The 20,047-nt window shown below is 33.2% G+C and overlaps 2 protein-coding genes and 1 long non-coding RNA gene across 3 annotated transcripts; 2 read left to right on the forward strand and 1 right to left on the reverse strand.

Annotated features, from left to right (window-relative positions):
* The first annotated feature begins 6,749 nt into the window (after window positions 1-6,749).
* LOC122583052 (disease resistance protein RPV1-like) lies at window positions 6,750-9,941 on the forward strand. Its single transcript, XM_043755493.1, has 3 exons — window positions 6,750-7,607; window positions 8,176-9,310; window positions 9,409-9,941. Exons 1-3 carry the CDS (start codon window positions 6,982-6,984, stop codon window positions 9,772-9,774), a joined length of 2,127 nt encoding a protein of 708 aa, XP_043611428.1. The 5' UTR covers window positions 6,750-6,981; the 3' UTR covers window positions 9,775-9,941.
* Window positions 9,942-10,010: 69 nt separating this feature from the next.
* On the forward strand, window positions 10,011-12,210 carry LOC122583843. The gene is made up of 3 exons (XR_006321333.1): window positions 10,011-10,356; window positions 10,610-11,193; window positions 11,677-12,210. It is a non-coding gene; the product is annotated as an uncharacterized LOC122583843 (long non-coding RNA).
* A 402-nt stretch (window positions 12,211-12,612) lies between these two features.
* LOC122581691 (N-acetyl-D-glucosamine kinase) lies at window positions 12,613-17,377 on the reverse strand. The gene is made up of 8 exons (XM_043753944.1): window positions 17,226-17,377; window positions 16,537-16,794; window positions 15,005-15,152; window positions 14,695-14,886; window positions 14,142-14,270; window positions 13,785-13,954; window positions 13,502-13,632; window positions 12,613-12,879 (listed from the first exon to the last, which is right to left on the reverse strand). The coding sequence occupies exons 1-8, from the start codon at window positions 17,227-17,229 to the stop codon at window positions 12,820-12,822; spliced, it is 1,092 nt and encodes a 363-aa protein (XP_043609879.1). The 5' UTR covers window positions 17,230-17,377; the 3' UTR covers window positions 12,613-12,819.
* Between the last annotated feature and the right edge of the window lie 2,670 nt (window positions 17,378-20,047).

The following is a 20,047-nucleotide window of genomic DNA, read 5'->3' on the forward strand; positions in this document are numbered from 1 at the left end:
TGCAAATTGTATTTTTAAGATTAACAAATATCCTGATCCTTATATAAGAATAAATGTGTGCTCTTTTTAATAGGTATGTTCCAGTGATTTCCATTTTAATAAGCTTCCACTTCTATAGGTAAGTGTTTGATTAGAGTTTCACAATTTCAACTCGTTCAATTTTTTTCTTTCTTGCAAAAGGGAATGTATATGAGTACCTTATGAAGATGTATCTGTAAGATTATAAGGCTCGACTGCTAGAAATTTTTGTTTAATACATGGCCTTAATGTTTGCAAAAATAAAAAATTTTCAAATTATTGCGTAGATATATATCTATTACTCCGTGTAACTTTATTGCTACACTTTCACCGTATTTTACTACTCGTATGATAGATCATAAATTCGTATTGTTACATTTTATAGAATTCGATGCAATAATATTTATCCAACAACAACATCGTGGACTACTATTCCCTCGCCGTTGGCCACCCCAGTCCCCAAACACACCACACACTACTTTTTTCTAAGGTACCCTACTTGTGTGTCATATGCTGTAATACATATAAATTTATTCGTGCCAATTCATTTATATAGAAATAATATACAAGTAAGTTATAAATCGATATAGCCTGTAGAGGGCTATATATGATAATTATTTCAATAAACTATATTTCATAGACAGATGTTAGAAACTTAATTGCTACCAACAAAAACTCAAGATGATAAAAATCACAACAAAGCACAACGTTTTTTTTAAATTTTAAGTCAATGTAAAACATTTGCATCCTTACCAATCTATACATTGCTTTCCAACACATCAAGCCTCTAACTGCATTATATATATTCCTGACCGACATACTACAAGATGAGTAAAGAGAGCAGATTGAAAGATGCCTTCCATTCTAAGAAACTGAATGGGAGAGCCCTACAAGATTGTATTTCACCATTTTTTCAAAAAACTAAAAAGAACTACTTCTGTTGCCAGAGGCATTTGATTAAAACCGTTTCAAGATTTTCAACCCCTAAATGGTTTCTTAGGTCTATAAATATTACATATCTGAGGAACCTAGGCATAAGCATTGAGCTAACCAACTACTTAATATTGATAAAACATGTACAAAAAATCCAACAACAAAACATGCTATAAACAATTGATCAATACAGTTATGCAATATGCCAAAACATGTTGTTTGGTTTCTGTGTTTTTTTGTCCTCCTTTGCAACTATACTGTCTGAAAATCACTTGAACATAAATAATGGTTAACTAATTTCTCTTTATTTTAAGCCTCTAAGCACATGTGAACATGCCAAGGCGGACTCACACCTAAAGATTAGTTGTCAACTTCCCAATGCTTCCTGTTAAGATTGTTTCTTTAGAAAGTTCCACGCAAGCAAATTAAGCTGCTCCAACCGCTGGCTCAACCTGATTTAATTCAATTTAATTCTTGTTAACGTCTTCTCACTTTGTGAAATTCTGTTTGTCGCCCATTTGGCCCATTGACGTGGAATGTAGTTGAGTAAACAAGTGAACATTTGCATGTTCACAGTCAAAACACTACAGAATCAGGAGTAGTGTTTGTATTTAATTTGTAATATTTAAAAGTTAGGACGTCATATTGAATGATTGGATTCCAATAGTTGCAGAAATTGCGTTTAATTAGATGTTCTTCTGTTGTTTAAAGTAGTAAGAGTCGAATAATCGAATGAGTGTTTTAGCAAATTTTGATTATTAAGGCTTTTTTTTTTTATAAGCTTCTTGTATATGTCATTGGAATATTCAGCACGATTAAGTTATGGTGGGAAAGAGATGCCGAATTGGATTACAGATACAATTGATGAAGGGCCATCAATTTCATTTACCATGTGCTTAAGTCTGAGTTTTCAAATGAGATTTCGAAATAATCCAGTTTTATTTAGAATGCAAATTATCAAAATTAATTGCTTATACAACAAAGAACCACACCTGGATATATATACAAACATCATGTTGAAAGAGTCAATGTAGGTGGAAATTAAGTGTTTAATAGTGTTATACTATTGGATGTTGGATAAGTTAAGTTACCATCTATCAATACTATCTAATACTATTTTATTTTTCCCTATTTTTCAAATCTCAATTAAAGTAAATTATCCATCTTTTTTATTCATTAATATAAATATCTCTACCTAATATACCTATAATACTTTTAAATTTCAATCATTCATTTTTTTCTCTCTCATCTATAAATCATTTTATCCTCTAATTCATTAAAAATTCTTTATTTCAAAAACCTTATATCGATAAATTAAAAAAATTGTATGGGTGTTCTTTAAATTTCATGCTCTTTCATTAGAGATGTCATTTGATATAATTTTGTCGAGTTTATAAATCTGAGGGCGGAGCCCGTATGACTAAGACATTTGGCTATCATACTCTAGGACTTGACTTATCACCTCTACCATCTCACCGCCGCAACGCGCGGTCACTATCTCTCGTATTATAAAGCAAAAAGTACGCCCCTGTCGAAATTTAAGTTTCAACATTTACTTCCCCAAAATGCCCCCCAATATATTATATATTTACCTAAAATAACTATATTACCTTTTCTCTCTTTTCAAATCTCAATCAATCATTTTTTTTCTCTCCCCTCCATAAATCATTTATTTCCCCAATTTATTCATAATCTTTTATCTCAAAAACCGTACATCGATAAATCATAAAAATTATATGGGTGTTCTTAAAATTTCATGCTCTTTCATTACAGATGTCATTTGATATACTTTCGACGAATTTTTAAATTCGAGGGAATACCTAAATCCCTTAAACCTCGGCTCTGATACCACTTGAAAGAACTCAACTCGACTCGACCATTTTTATTTTTTTTTACAAGTTGACTTTATTTTACCAATCCATACTTAGAAAAAATTTAGACAAAATAAAGTGAAAAACTCGAAATGTTAAAATTCAAAATCTAACAAATTAGAACACCTTAATATGTTATAATAAACATATCTTATAAGTTTCAGACCTTGAAAACATCGGATGAAGCTCGGAAAATTTTGCTCGAAGACAGAGGGACTGCGGCCGCAAGCACGGTCGACCGTGCTTTGCGTCCATGCTCTCAGAAACTGAACACCAAGAAGAAATACTGCAGACGCAGAGCACGGTTAGTCGTGTCTGCGTCTGTACTCTTACTGCACACACCAAACATCAAATTTGACTATTAACTCAATTTACAACCTTTTCCAAACTCAAACACAAGTTCCATCACACATCAAATCTGATTTCAAACCTTCACATGACATAATTTACAACATAATTACTACATTCGAAACTTTAACCATTGAAATTTACATTAAAACAACCAAGCGGGTCACTCGCCCGCATTTACCCAAAGTGACAAAATGACCAAGTTGACTCCAAAATGATTTATACTTCAAACCACCATAATAGTCAAGACTTCAAATACATCATACACAACATTCTCATTCGAAAGACACATGTATTTTTGAGCCAAGAGTTTGAGAGGGAATTAACTAGGTTTCTAACCAAAATGTCATTCTTCTACGGATGACCAAATACCTTCAAGTCACTAACACTTCAAGTCAACAACTTCAAATCAACAATACCTAGTTCCTTCTTCCGGAACCACCTATAAAATGGTAAACAACTAAAACGTAAGCGAGTGAATAAACTTGCATACAATTATACATACGAAGGAGGGCAAAAACACAAAAGACTATCGCATGTAGCCAATGATACCGTCATATCATCACTTGCATACTCACTTTTGCGCTAACAAAACATACACGGATCCATATACGCTAAACAATAATCTCAAGAGGTTCTTAGGCCTCAAAGGTTCTTAGGCCTTTATCTCATCTCAACTATGGGGTTCTTAGGCCCCGGCCTCAAATTAGGCCCTAACGCCGAATCGATTACCACACATGGAATCCACCATCGTATGGTAATCGACCCAACGCATATATAAGAGTATGCAAGAGTACTCACCTCCTCCGCGACTAACAACAATCAAGAATGCTACAACAAGTGCAAAGCTTTCAACCTAGCAAATCAATACAATATACATAAGACTTTACTCACAACTTGGCTAGCTCACATAGCCACCATCAATTCACTAGCATTCCTATTCTTCCAAACTTAATTTCTTTGAGTTGACTTAAATTCAAGTTTCACTTAACAAAGTTCAATCTTTCAAACTCATCAATCTCAAATATCTATCATTTTGCTAAAAATCTCAATTTACCACCATCATGTGGCAATTTCATCTTATTGCTTAAAATTACCAAATTCTCATTTTGACCATAATGGTCACTAACAACTCAAATCAATAAGTTAATGCAACCCTATAATCACAATTTAAGTTACAAACAATAAAATGTGGGAATATTAGCAAAATCATGATCCAACCCAAAAATCCTCAAATTGGATGGTTGCATGAACCCTAATTCTTGAGCTAAAAATCAAAACTAGGCTAGAAGGATTATTACCATAAAGAAGTAATCTATTAGAAGATAATTGAACAACTAGAATAAAAATCATCTCTCTTTTCTTTCTTCGTGTGGTTAGACATACACACATACACACCCACAAATTCTCCCAAATTACAAATTAACTCATTGTGGTGATTATTATTATCATTATTATTTGGAAGGATTTTATTAATTAAAATTAACACACTTGAAGAGAATTGAAATCACACTTCTAGTCTCCCCCTTTTTCCTTCTTGAATTTGACCCACCACCACCACCATACACTTTCAATTTCAATCTTTTCAATTTAGAAGAATAAAGAAAGATTATTGTTATTTGTTATTGTTGGATGATTTCTAGAATTGAATTGAAATGATGCATGATTTTGAAGGAAGTAAGATAAGAAATTAGAGGAAGGTAATGGAGGAAGAGGAGAAATAAGGTGAGTTATAAAATGTAAATGGCTGGCACTCCTCCTGTGTGCCACGTCTCTTATCACTTTTGTGGGTATTTTTACCCGCTATCCGCTAAAGTTCCAACTAAATTAACCCCCGATTCAAGAATAAAATACTAGAAAATTATTTTAATGTCAAAACTACAAAAAGGGATTAATTTATTTATCTTAAAATTATTGGGGTATTACAGTTACAAAAGGAGTGTACGTAGGATTGGTCTTGTGTATAACTATTGAAGCATGGAACAAGAAAAAGGGACAGATGCGTTGCCAGCGTTGGCTTATTACGAGTCCACTGGAATCGTATCATTTTTTGAATTGTAGATAGTTGGCGGCAACCAAGGTAAATGTGTCAATGCAGCAAAGTTGCATTAATCGATTTACAAAGTGTAAAAGTTTAAATTTTAGATATGTACAATGACCCATATACCTTACTATTATATATCAATTAATTACTAATACTAATAGTTTTATATCTATAGTTAAATACTAGATTTAAGCCCGTGTCAAATACACGAGTTGTTTATAACATATTCAAGATAAGTTGCCTTGTTAAATATATAAACTTAAATATAAAAAATATAGATAAAATGAAATTAAAAGAATGTAATAATAAAAATTTAAATGGGTGTATTGTATTTCATCTTTTGTATTTTTTTTTTTTAACATTTGTCTATATTTTTTTTATCTGACATTTTTTGCTTATTACCATCTTAAGATACTTTTCAATTTAAACCAAAAAATATAAGTTAATATTTAGATTTAATAGTTTATGGAAAAACATATAAATGGTATGTTTAAAATTTATTACTTAATTAAATGGTGAGAATCTATAACAAAATTACCATGAAATTTATAAAATGTAACAATTATAAGTTAAGTATTTAGTGAGGTTACAAAGTGTTAAAAAAAAGTGTAAAAAGTATAATATAGATGGTTGACATTTATAGTGTTTATAATAATATTAAATATATTAAATTAGATATTTATATTTTTATGATATATTATTAATGGAATAGTTATCTCCAATTTGATAGATGATCGATATTTATTATTTTTTATATAATTAAAAGTCAATAAAAGTCAAAATTGAGAATTTAAAGAAATCGAGAGATATGATTGGTTAATATGTTATTAAAGCAACTGTGTTTTAGCATAATAAAAGATTTTTTATTTTTACGCTTAACTTATTTAAATGTAATGTCATGGTTTTATAGAAATAGTGCTAGGAAGTGACTAAATCTTTTAGTCGAGAAAAAGAAAAGTCCCTTAGACCTTTTATTTGAAAAGATGATATTAGAACGTAGGAATATTTTATATTTACTACGGTATACAAATCTTAAAATAAACCGTGCAAACTAGATAAATTGATAAACATTTTTTATCGAGGAGCGTAAGTCCACCAGGCTAAAAAAAGTCAAACCCCGACCAGGAAGTATTAGCGGCGACGTCGCCGCTAATACTGTGGGGCCCCATGTCCGTAATGGTAAATCTGACAGAGAAAATAGGGGGCCCTATCAATGTCAGAGTATTAATGGTGACGTCGCTGCAAATACCTTGATCAGGTTGACTTTTACATGCCGGTGTTACTCTGTGCCTTTTTTATTCATATGCAAAAGGTTGTAAATTGTTGTGTAATCTGGTGACGAAATCACTTCCCTATTTCTAAATTCTAACTCTCTGCTAAAGCTTACTATTCCTATCACCTTTTGACTTTTCAAACAAACCCATCACCATCACCAGAATAAAAAAAAAATACTGTTAATAAAAAAAAAAAAAAAAGACCAAGATATATAACATAACCAACAGCCATTAATGGGTCATCGATGCAGCAAAGTTCAAAATACCCATAGATCCACCCTCCAAAACCACCCACCGAAATCCCGTCGGAGTTCAAAATCCAGAAATCATCTCCGGCAGTCAACGGGTGGCAGGTCAAACACAACTATTTTTTATTTATTAATTTATACACATGTATCTTTTACATTCGTTTTTTGTTATTCATTTTAGTGGTTGGTTTGTTGACTTTTGGGCTTGTTTACTATGAAGACGTCTTCTACTTCTTATTGGACTGATGGTAGCCAAATTAAAAGTTCATATCAACACAAAAATAATCAAATCACTCATAATAATAGACACTAATATAAGAATGGTTATTCTGAGTGAAGTTGAACAAGGATGTTCATCCAGTAGTCATAGTCATGATCATAATAATGGTAAACAGCAACGATATGATGTATTTTTAAGTTTTAGAGGTTTGGATACTCGTAATAGTTTCACCGATCACCTCTACAACGCCCTGATTGATGCGGGTATAAATACCTTTTTGGATGACGAAGAAGTTGAAACCGGGGAAGACCTGAAACCTGAATTAGAGGATGCCATCAGATCATCAAGGGCCTCTGTGATAGTGCTGTCCAAGAATTATGCCACTTCCACATGGTGTCTTAATGAGCTGGCATTGATCCTTGACCAGCGTTTGACTTCTGACCAGATTGTGATCCCCATTTTCTATCATGTTGAGCCCACTGATGTAAGGAAGCAACAAAAAAGCTTTGGAGATGCCATGGCAGAGCATCGGCAGAAGATGGAGGCCGAAACAAATGCAGAGGAAAGACTGAGATGGGGCCAAAAGATGGATGGGTGGATTAAGGCACTGACAGATGTTGCCGACTTAAAAGGAAAAGACGTCAAGGGCAGGTAATCAAATATTTAGATGTAGTTACACATTTATTTAGTTAAGTTCTGTTTAAATAAATGATTAGTTTCAAATATTTGAGTTCAACATCATCACTATTTATATCTTTGAAATAACTTTTAGACTTTGTTTCAAATCACTATTAAATAGGTTAGTGATATCATCCCAATCCTGCTATACCAACGTCCTTGGTTAGTTTCTTGTGTTTTTTTTTTGGGTTTAGTGCGCCGGAATGAAACAAACTATGCCCCAAAAGTTATAGTGTGCATGAACTAACGTTTTTGTTTATTGTATGCATAAACCTAGTAAAAATGTTTAAATCATACAATGTGTATACATGGCAGCCCATATGAGCCGCCACGTGTAAAAATTTTTTTTTTTTTTAACAGGCCACGTGTAAGGTTTTGATTGGTCTGTCACAAAAAGTTACATGATATAAACATTTTTACTAAGTTTATGCATACAATAAACAAAAATGTTAGTTGGTGCACACTATAACTTTTTAGACATAGTTAGTTGCATTCCGTCGCACTAAACCCTTTTTTTTTCTCATTGAAAATCAATTTTCAGGAAAGAAGTGGAGTTTATTGAAGAAGTTGTTACTGAAATCCGTCAAAGATTAGGTGTACCCTTAAGTGATACTTTGCCACTCCTTATCGGGAGGTATTTTCGAATTAGAGAAATCACGTCATGGTTGACAGATGGTTCCTCCAGTCATACTGCTGACATTCTCACAGTTTCAGGCATGGGTGGGATTGGGAAGACATCTTTGGCCAAATATGTCTTCCACTCGCACTCTCATACATTCGACAAGAGCAGCTTTATTGAAGGTATCAATTTAAGATGTACTGAAAAATATAATGGATTGCTCGATGTACAAACGCAACTTTATGGTGACATCTCAAAAAGAAACAAGCTATCAGTTCATGATACTTGTGTATACACCTCTCAAATTGAGAAAGCGTTAGCCGGTGTGAAGGTATTTTTAATTCTTGATGATATCGATAGTCTCAAGCAGTTGGATGCGTTACTTGGAAACAAAGGATTTCACCCAGGTAGTAAAATCATAATAACAACCAGGAACACATCGTTGACAGAGGGGTGTGCATTATTCAACCTGGAAGTAAAACCCAGGCATAAAACGCTCAACGTTGAAGGCTTGTACGAAACTGAAGCACTGGAGCTATTATGTCTTAATGCGTTCAAATGTATAGATCCCAAACAAAGTTATGAAGAGGTGATTGAAGAGCTTGTGAAATACTGTCAAGGACACCCCTTGGCTCTTGAAGTTCTTGGAAGTTCTTTACATAATAAAGATATAGCTTATTGGAATAATTTCATAACAAAATTAAGGAAAGAAAGTCATTTGGATATAAAGAAGGTCTTGCAAATAAGTTTCGATTCTTTGCAATCTGAAAATGATAAGGAATTGTTTAAGCATATTGCCTGTTTTTTTAATGGAATGGATCGAGAGATTAGCGAACAAATACTAGAGGCATGCAATATATACGCAATATCTGGAATCCAGAATCTCATCGAGAGATGCCTTGTTAGTATTAGTCAATGGGATAACAGCTTGATGATGCATCAACTGCTTCAAGAGATGGGGAAAGCAATAGTACGTGAAGAATCACCCGGAGTACCAGGGAAGCGCAGTCGATTGTGGTGTCACGATGAGTCATTCATAGTGTTAAAAAAGAAAAAAGTAAGAATTAGAGGTTTATCTGCTAAGTTTATTTTCTTAGAAATGTACTAGTTTTAATTACTACAAGTATTAATTTTGCATATTCTCTTTCTTCTCAGGGTACTGAAACGCTTCAAGGCCTTGTCTTTGACCCGAAATTGCTTGAAAAAGAGAAGTTTCATGAGCCATGGCATCTGAAAACAGATGCATTTAGCAATATGGATAATTTAATGATACTACAACTCAACAATGTGCAACTCAGTGGGTCTTATGAGAATTTTACAGAAGAACTAAGATGGCTGTGTTTGCACGGGTTCCCTATGAAGTCAATACCTTTAGACATACCAATGGAGAAGCTGGTTGTTCTCGACATGTCAAACAGCAAAATCGAATCATTTGCCGCTTGTTGTACTAGTTGTAACCCTCAACCAATTGAGGGTTGGAAAAAGGTAAAAATTAGAAGAATCAACATCGAATATATTTAGTAAATTAAATTCTAGTTGAAGAAGGATTACAAGCTATTGCTGGATGGTTGCAATCTCCGTGAGTATATACTGCAACAATTGGTTTCCTCTGCTATTTCATTCCCGAGCTCGTTAGTAGAATTATCTCTTGCAAATTGTAATTTGTCCAATAAATCATTTCCGATGGACATGGGTGGCCTATCCAGGTTAAAGTATTTATGTTTGAATGGGAATCCTATCGTTTCTATGCCTGATTGTGTGAGAAGCCTTTGTAGTCTTGAGATACTTTGTATGCGTGACTGTAAAACTCTGATGTCAATCAAGCGTCCACCATGTATGCTAAAACATTTGTGCATGAGTTCGTATAATTGGTTGGAGAGAATTTCATTTGATCCAGATATGTCTCCAATCAGCATACATTTAGATTCATTCCGACCTTGGTCATATGAAATAGAAGGGATGGTGAAGATCCAACCACTGGAAGGTGTTGACGAAAAGATATTATCTACTTTGGGCTGGACTCACTTATTAGATGATTTAATCATTAAAAGGCAAATTGTATCTTATCCTGATATTAGAGGATCACAGCAATTTCAAATCCAGGTATTATCTACGGGAAATGATATTCGTACCACGATTTTTGATGTATGTACCACAACGTACAAGTTTTACAGCTGACTGTACAAACCAGTATTGCTCAATTGTGGTAAATCTATCAAAATGAGTGGTACTAATATCACTTCCCATTATCTACTACAGTAGTTAATTAGCTATAAATCTTTGTTTGTGCTAATTAATCAGGCTAATATATAATTGATTGTAATTAAATTGATGAATGGAGCATATATACATGCAGATGTGTTATAAATTTGGAATATTCAGCACATTTTATGGAGGGCAATCAGCGAAGCTGCCAAAGTGTAGCAGGAGTATACGTTGGAAGACACCAAGTATATCATTTACAATCCCTTCATCTCCTGATCACAAGCAGCAGCTCAGAGGTCTTAATTTCTGCTACGTCATGAGGAGGTTTTACGCTTGGTTTTACTTGCCAATTATCGAAATAAGTAATGTAACAAAAAACCACACCAGGGCATACAAGCATTGTAGTGAAGCACTCGGTGTAGGTGGGGAACATATTTAAGCCACTGGATGTTTGGGATGAATGAAATGGAACCTGGTGATCAAGTAATTATTACCATCACAAAAGATATTTGGTGGGCATCTCAACTTGCAATGAATTGTGGGGTGGGGTTTGTTGTATGAAGAAGAAGAAGATGCGTTGGAATATTACAAGTCATGGAATCACATCATTGGTGGTGACCTTTCTTCTTTTCAGTTAGAAACCGGAGAATACTTCCTGTATCACCGTGGAGTTCTGCGATGGGATAACAAGATTAAGTCACCTCTCGAATAAATACGAGCCCATAAAATATAAAGGTACATACGTGTCATTTTTTCATTCAATAATACTCAAGATTACAAAGTACAACTGAAAAAATTTATAATTCTGAACAAAAATTTCTGGTCAAAATGATTAATTGATTACGATCAGAATTTAGTTTTTTATCAATAAGAAGATAGAGAGAAACATATATAGATTTGATTATATATATTTTCTATATATACTTCACCCACAAACCCTCTACTTCTTAATACTTGCTAATTCATTCTTCAAAACTTTAAGTTTGCCTGGCTTTAGTCCATCAACCATTTCTCCATCACTTTTAACAATGAACCTAGAATCAACCAAACCAAGTTATAAGCGATTTTTATCAACATAATGTTGTACTTGTATAATTTAACAAGAATCATAACTTTTATATCTCTGAATCTCTCCCCTCTATAGTGGTGATCATACCTGTTTACAGTACTTAGATATTAATATTTCTGTTTACTTGTTTCTTCTCTATTATTCATCAGAGGAGACCGTTCCTTTAGAGCTTTCTCAAAGAGGAAAAGTCCCAAGCCTCCTCCCAACACTGCAAAGCGACAACGATTGTCCAATTGAAGCAACTAGCATCTAGAGGAAATTAAAGCCCAATAAGAAAGGTCATAATAAAATAGTTGGTAGCATTCTTTAACTTTTATCAACTTCATGTTTGTCCAACTTTAGTCCATCAACCATTTCTCTATCACATTTACGATGAAATAATGATATGTCCATTTTGAGTTCCAAATTTCATGGTCTTGGGATAAAAGGAGTTACCATAATCTTGGAACAGACTCTTAGAAATGGCAACATTAAACATATATATCCATGGAAATGCCAAATTTGGTAATGTTTAGCTAGTTTGTTGTTTTTTAATTAGGACATCTCGATCGGCTTACGTAGAGCTTGTAGGCTGGGGGCGTGTGCTTTTGCTTTTTTAGTTGTGGTTTTATAGGTTATGTATCCTTAATTTAAGTCATGGATTGTATGTATGATTGTAATCGGTTTGGTGATGAAAAAGTTGTGTGCCTTTATTAATCACAAAAATATTTGTACTCGATTGATTTGTTTTCGCCAATATTCCATCCTCTGAGATGATTATATATGCTAGTGGTATGCAAATAAGAATTATCACATCTTATGACTTATCACACTCTATGACCTATCACCTCACCATATCACCGCCGCAATGTGCGGGTATGATTTTAGGTATTTACTATTTAGTTTCTATTTTTTCATAAAAAATAATAGAATAATAAAAAAAGAGAAAATAACCGTTTCAAGATTTTCAACCCCTAAATGGTTTCTTAGGTCTATAAATATTACATATCCGAGGAACCTGGGCATAAGCATTGAGCTAACAAACTACTTAATATACTGATAAAAACATGTACAAAAAATCCAACAACAAAACATGCTATAAACAATTGATCAATACAGCATAACTATTATGCAATGCCAAATCATGTTGTTTGGTTTGTGTTTTTTTGTCCTCCTTTGCAACTATACAGTCTGAAAATCTTGAACATAAATAATGGTTAACTAATTTTTTCTTTATTTTAAGCCTCTAAGCACATGTGAACATGCCAAGGAGGACTCGTACCTAAAGATTGTCAACTTCCCAATGCTTCCTGTTAGGATTGTTTCTTTAGAAAGTTCCACGCAAGCAAAGCTGCTCCAACCGCTGGCTCAACCTGATTTAATTCAATTTAATTCTTGTTAACGTCTTCTCACTTTGTGAAATTCTGTTTGTAAAGAAGAACTGAAGTGGGTTGTCGCCCATTTGGCCCATTGACGTGGAATGTAGTTGAGTAAACAAGTGAACATTTGCATGTTCACAGTCAAAACACTACAGAATCAGGAGTGTTTGGATTTGTAATATTTAAAAGTGAAAAAGTGATATTGAATGACTGTATTCCAATCGTCAATTGTGATAAAATAGTTATAGAAATAGTGTCTAGATGTGCTTTTGCTGTTTAAATTAGTAATAATCGGATAATCCGATGAGTGTTTTGCAAATTCTGATTATTTAGGAAGCAAAAATTAATGAGAAAACAAGAAAAAAAACTGATTTTTTTCGGAAGCAAAATTTGTTTATCCTGAAACCAAATATCTAACCCTGCACCCACCACCCACAAAAAAGATAGTTGAAATACTGAAAAATAGTAGCTACTACTCACAACACTCCCCTAAAGTTATTTCTCTCCAATAGGGTCCGATTCCTAGTAGAGAACGTACATTGTCTAATACTAGGATACATAAAAACATCAATAGATACTGCAGCATCATAAATAGTACCAAGTACATTGTGCTTACTTTAGGCCGGACTGGAACCATCTTAGGGAACTCCTTGGAAATGCAACTAATGACTTCTTTTCCTATATCCCATTTCCTATTGGCTTCAAGAACACCGCCGACCATAACAAGAGGACAAGCATCTTTTCCATCTGCCAATTAAGCAACTAAAGTAAATCATACAACACATAAACAAGTTACATATGCATATCCGCTAATTTAAGGTCGACATTCAGTAAGGAGATGAATCATAAAACTACTAAAGCAAGAAAACTTCTTTTTTTTTTAAAGTATGTACATGCACCTTCACCACATAATCTGAGCCTGCAAACAACAGCTTTGACGCTTAAGGCCAACTCCTGAACTGCATCAAGTAATATCCCATTTGCCACTTCATCACCGGCTTCGGCACAAGATACAACAATAGGAACCAAAGCTGCAATGCGAGCCCAAGATGGATCAGCATATGTCCACCTATATTCAAATGAGGTTTATCAGTGAACTGGCCACCACCATGACCTCAAAAGTAATGTATAAACATATATTAAACCGAAAGATAACTGCACTGAACTTGAACCACGAGGGTGATAAAAATAACTAATCTATTAGAAAAGGCACATACAATAACAATATAACATCATAAGTTTCTAGAAACACATACCCTATTAACTCATCTGGAGAAGAAAGCTCAAGTTGATGTAGGATTCTGGATGTAAGCATAGTAGGTGGACCACGACCATCATAAGCCCTCACTACTGACGTCAATGCCATTGCAGCTATACCATATCCACTACATTTAAATAAGACAGATCTTCTAAATTCAAGTAAGATGCTCAATGTATATACAAAAACTATAACATCCATAGTTACATAATATACAGGCAGAAGGTAAGATTTAAGCATACGTACAATCACATTTAGACAAATGTCAACAAACTTTTTTTCCCGGGACTTTTAACTATTAAAATCCAGAAGTCTTGGCACAGGTTACGTTAGAATAATAGTTTAGACTATTTTCAATACATAACGTTAAAAGTATGGGATCACATCGACATATTCTGAGCCTCACCACATGTTGCCTTGGGTTATTTTAGTAGCTAAAGAGAACTAACCAATATATCTAACCATCGAAGTAATTAACAAACATAGAACATAACACTAAATATGTAGATCCAGTTGTTACAACCCATGGAAGAAAAAAAGTGCACCCATACCTTCCCCAATCACCTAAAATGGGTCCTGCCCCAGAAGCTCTAGCTTCTCTTCCATCTTCAGTATACCCATAAGCAATAGTTCCCGTGCCAGCAATTAGGACACAACCATGAAGCTTTCCCATGGTTCCACTAGCCATAGCAGCCACAGCATCATTGTGGACAAAGCATTTAACATCATTTGGGAATATCGCTCTGGAAGAAAAAAAGAAAATATAATATATGATAGGAGACATAAAATAGACTAACAAATACATAAAAGAGAAGGTAGGAATGCATGATATATATATATATATGTAGAGAGAGAGCTAACCTAAGCCAACTTAGAATTCTTTGCTGGTCTGAGGGATGGTTAACCCCTGATACTGCTAAACAAACTGCTCGAACAGCAGACCTAGTAGAGCCTGACTTTGAAAGAGCATCTGCCATAACACGTTCAAGTGTCTCCCTTGCAGCAGTTTCTGTCAATTACACGTCAAAATATAAACATCACATCACACAATCTTTTGACTATTGTTATTAGAAAGGCCGAAAGGTTTGTCACTTTCAAGTACACATAGTATTATAAAACATTTAAAACCACATTATTGGATACACCGAAGGAAGGACTTAGGTTTCTTTTAGAAGGCATATAATATTCGCTCATCATATGCGTTGGATATGACCCCAAAAGCTTTAGTGTAAATAATTCGGGCAGGTAACAGATCTGAGGTTGATTAACGGCGATTTTACTGGTAACTACACTGTAAATGTGGAAAAGTATCAATATGCATATAACAAACTAAGTAAGGGGGTATTATGCATATAACAAACTAAGTAAGGGGGTATCTGGATATGCATTTAAGATTTTGTAGACAGATTCTGCTTCTAACTATCTAGTGTTTTATGTGCTAAATATTCAATTTCATGCCACCTGCATTATTTCAAAGGGTCATACAAAGCTACCTGTATACTCATTTTGTAACCTTGCTTGAGAAACATTTACTTTCATGTCACAAATCACATATCTTTCTCACATAATTGTTCTATTTGGTCAAATTGTATAAATTGATTAATTCACCATCCATAGGTCTAACATTGAAACATATATTTTCTATAATCGAGACATGGATTAGTCTATTCTGCCAATTCCTCTGCCTCATAACAATTCCAGCATTCATTTTCGACCTACAACTCTAGGCGCTTCCTTGTCCCTTTAACAAGATTTTGTATACTTATGTGTGTGTGTGTGTGAGAGAGAGAGAGAGAGTGAGAATAAGTGAACACTTCCAACAATAACCATAAAGAGGTCAAGAACCACGAGAGGTTTTAAATTACATATTACATCATATGTGAATATGTAATTGGAGTCCATTCAAATAAGAACAAAATAAGTAGAAAAACATAAAATTAGCTTTTAAGTCTGAACAATCTATACGGCTTAACATGTGAACGAATCAAATAACATGTGTCTGAACATATTTTCAACATTTTTTTGTTCTCACTTACTTCCATCCCAATTCATATGTCAGTGGACTTAATCGAAAAATAATACATAGGGGATTAAAATTGTATGCCTAAAAATGAAATGTTAAAATCAAGGACAAATATTTAGAGAGAGATTTTAGATGACTTTACGCATCTTCTCTCTCTAAATATTCACTATTGATTTTGACATGTGTCGACCAGACTTCTAAATGTGTTTCTAGACCTACCATTTTAGTCATATGTATCGTTACTCGACCTACGCATATGTAAATCAACATTGAATTTCGTAATTCTCGCAGTTCTCAACTTTTTTATGGTTCTTGTTCAAACCTAACCTCACATCCAAACATAAAAACAGCAATACACAATAACCATTACCTCCAACACTATTATGATTCGAACAACCCGCAACAGCACGAGCCAAAACCGGAGGAGGGTCAGGCGGAAGCCGATCATCATCAAACGAAAAAACCGGCATAGATATACAAACAGTAGAAGTAGTCCCACCATCCAATCCCAATATCAAATCTTGCCCACCGCCATCCGCCGGCATTCCGTGTTCAAACTCCCATATCCCTCTATTCCTTTCCCTTTTCATCACTACTTCACTCTCCAACTTTTTCACACTGTTTTCCACTACCAAATAAAGAAAAAAAACATCACATATTAAAACCCCTAAAAATCTTTCATAATATACTTATATATACATTATATATATATATATACTATTATATTACTTATATATATAATGAAAAAAATGCAACTGCTTTTTTAAAAAAGGATTCCGGACGGCAAATGGGTCAATCACTAATGAACAAGAAAGACCCATAAATTACTTTTATTTTGTCACCATATATTACATTATTTTAAACTTAATTTTATAATATACATATAGTTAATTAAATACAGAATTGGGCAACAGTTGGCTATAGTTTCACACTATCAATTTCTAAGATGATGAAATAATTCAACTCTTGAAAGTAATAAACTTTATAAAAAATATATATATATATATTAGTACTTAATATAAAAATGAAAATAAGAGATTAAGGGGAGAAAAAATATACTCATGACGGGAAATTTTGGGGTTGGAAGCAACTTCTTGATTAGTTCACAACTTGATGTTAATCATCATTTGGATTGGATTGGATGATTTTATAAATTTCAGGGGATGGAAAGTGTGACTATTTTTTTTTTTTATTGATGGTTTCTTGGTTGTTTTTTTGTGTTTGGAGTGTTTTTTCTGACTAATTAAATTTTCAAACAAATATTCCTTCCATACTAAAAAGGTTAAATAAGTTATTTTGTTTCATTAGTTTTCTATTTAGTCATTAGTTTTGTGAATTTCTAATTAAATAAAACTTTATCTTAAAAGATTGAATGTGATTTGTTACACAATTAGTTGTGATTTAACATATTTACTTAAACAATTAGGATTTCATGTTAGGCGTTTGGTTCGTGGTATTTTCAGTAATTCATTAGAATTGGAATTTAAATTTCATTATTTATCATGTTTGGTTAGCAAAAAGAAAAAAATTGGAATTGTAAACTTTCCATCAATGCCTTAAATCATGGAATTCAAGATTTCATCATACAATGGATGGAAAGTTTAACATTTTTATAAGTTTATCAAAAAGTCCTTAAACAAATAAAAATATATTATTATTTATGTCATTACTATTACTATTACTATTATAATAATAATAATTATTATTATTATAATTATAATTATACTTATTTTCATATTATCATTATTATTAAATAGTATTTTTAAATTATATTATTATATTATATTTTTACATTATAGTATTATATTATATTTTTAAATTATAATTATATCATTTATTATTATTCGTGTTGTTATTATTATTTAGGGATTAGTGCGTCGGAATGCAACAAACTATGCCCAAAAGGTAATAGTGTGCACGAACTAACGTTTTTTTCTATTGTATGCATAAACTTAATAAAAATGCCCAAAAGGTTAGGCTTCTATTGAAGACCATGAAAAGAACCCCAAATTTAAACTAGTTTAGAGCCTTTAAAAAGATTGAGCGGATCCTGAATGTCTCAATTCATTAAGCTTGCTAAACCATTTCTGATAATGTTCCAAATAGATCCAGTACATCACATGATGATCATTAACAAATATTATCCCCGTGTCTTATTCGACTTTCGTCACTAGTGCCATTGTTATATGGGTTTGCTAACTTTTCTACTCCGTTAAACTTTTAAAATGCTCTCATAGCGGCATAGCCTCTCGATAGTGTCGAATGTCCGTATGCAAAGACGGATCCAGGATTTTGGTGTGTAAGGGGCATGGGAGGAAAAGGTTGTAACACGAGCGAGATGCGTAATATCAAAACAAATCAATTTAAAACGGGTCAATGGAACAGAGTTGGGGGCTCAATGGACCAATTATTTTTTGGTGTTTTCTTTCTTACTTGATCCATATTTTTTATATATATATTTTTGTTTTGTTTTTAGAAAAAAAAAATTTGGACTTATGATTTTTTATTTTTTTACAAAATAAATTGTAACACCCGTCATTTAAAAACCTGGATTTTCAAAAACTTTCACCTAATGACGTTTAATAATAGCGGAAAAGAATCACATATAAATCTGTCAATTCGTAACCGAATGAAACTTTTGAAAACATTTGGTGTTACTAATTGCATCATCGAAATAATAAAAGAAAATCCAAGTCTTGGCACCAACATAAATGTCAAACATTATTACATAGTCTTTAATCATAATATCGTAAATGAAGTAGCCAAACAAAAGACTATGGGTAGTTTAAGCATCAAGAACATAAATGCTATCGTCTTTAATGTCTCTACCCATCCTCACAAAGCTATCATTTCTCTAGCTCCAAACTCATCCAATCTGATGGCACAACATTTTCAAAAGAGCAAGTGTTAGCTAATAAATTAGCTAAGTAAGAATAACATATTTGAAAACATTTGCCAATTAGATATATTAACAAAATCATATCATCGTTATATGTTAATATCACATGAGCATCACAAACATCATAAACATAAGGAACATCATGAAAATCATAAGCATCTTATAGCATAACACATTAGGAACATCATAATCCTAAGTGTGCTTATCATCATAAAGCTTTACTTTTCATCTTTCTTTACTTTTGTTATTTCTTTACTTTTCTTTTGCCTAGACGTAGGCTATGTGACATAAGCCACACATACTTAGGGATGTGGGGTTGTGTGTAGGCGGTCATAGACCATACAGGGAGTCTTCACACCCGACATGATGGGTAACCAATAAGGGGTCCATCGGCGTCGTTAAGGAAAGACAAAGTCATTTCCAACTGAATAAACAGTTTATGCCTTTACGCATTGGTGGTTAGTGACTCCACCCAGAATAAACAAACATAATTATGCCACAAGGAGCAACTCAAGTGACCACATACGCACAAATTTTACAACTAGCATGGGTTAAGCTTAACACAACTTTACATATGCTCGAGACTTCTTTATTACATTAGTTTAGGCTACACTTTCACCTAAACTAATCACTTTTATCTTTATTTTATATTAACGTAGGCTACACTTTCACCTAAGTTAATCACATATCATATTTACTTTAGGGCCCTTAACGTGCACGTGAACATGACAATCCTAATCAAAGGACTAGTGACTAGGTGATCAAGCCACACATGCAATCTTATCATAAACATATCATCACTTCATGATCATATAACATAATCATAACATCATTCCATAATCACCTATCATAATCATGTCATCATTACATATTCACTTTACATAAGCATATCATTACATCATGATCATTTAGCTTAAGCATAACATCGTATCATGATTACATAACATAAACATGGAATCATATCATATTCACATTTCATAAG

Source organism: Erigeron canadensis, chromosome 9 (assembly GCF_010389155.1).
Source record: "Erigeron canadensis isolate Cc75 chromosome 9, C_canadensis_v1, whole genome shotgun sequence".
NCBI classification, from domain to species: Eukaryota; Viridiplantae; Streptophyta; class Magnoliopsida; order Asterales; family Asteraceae; genus Erigeron; species Erigeron canadensis.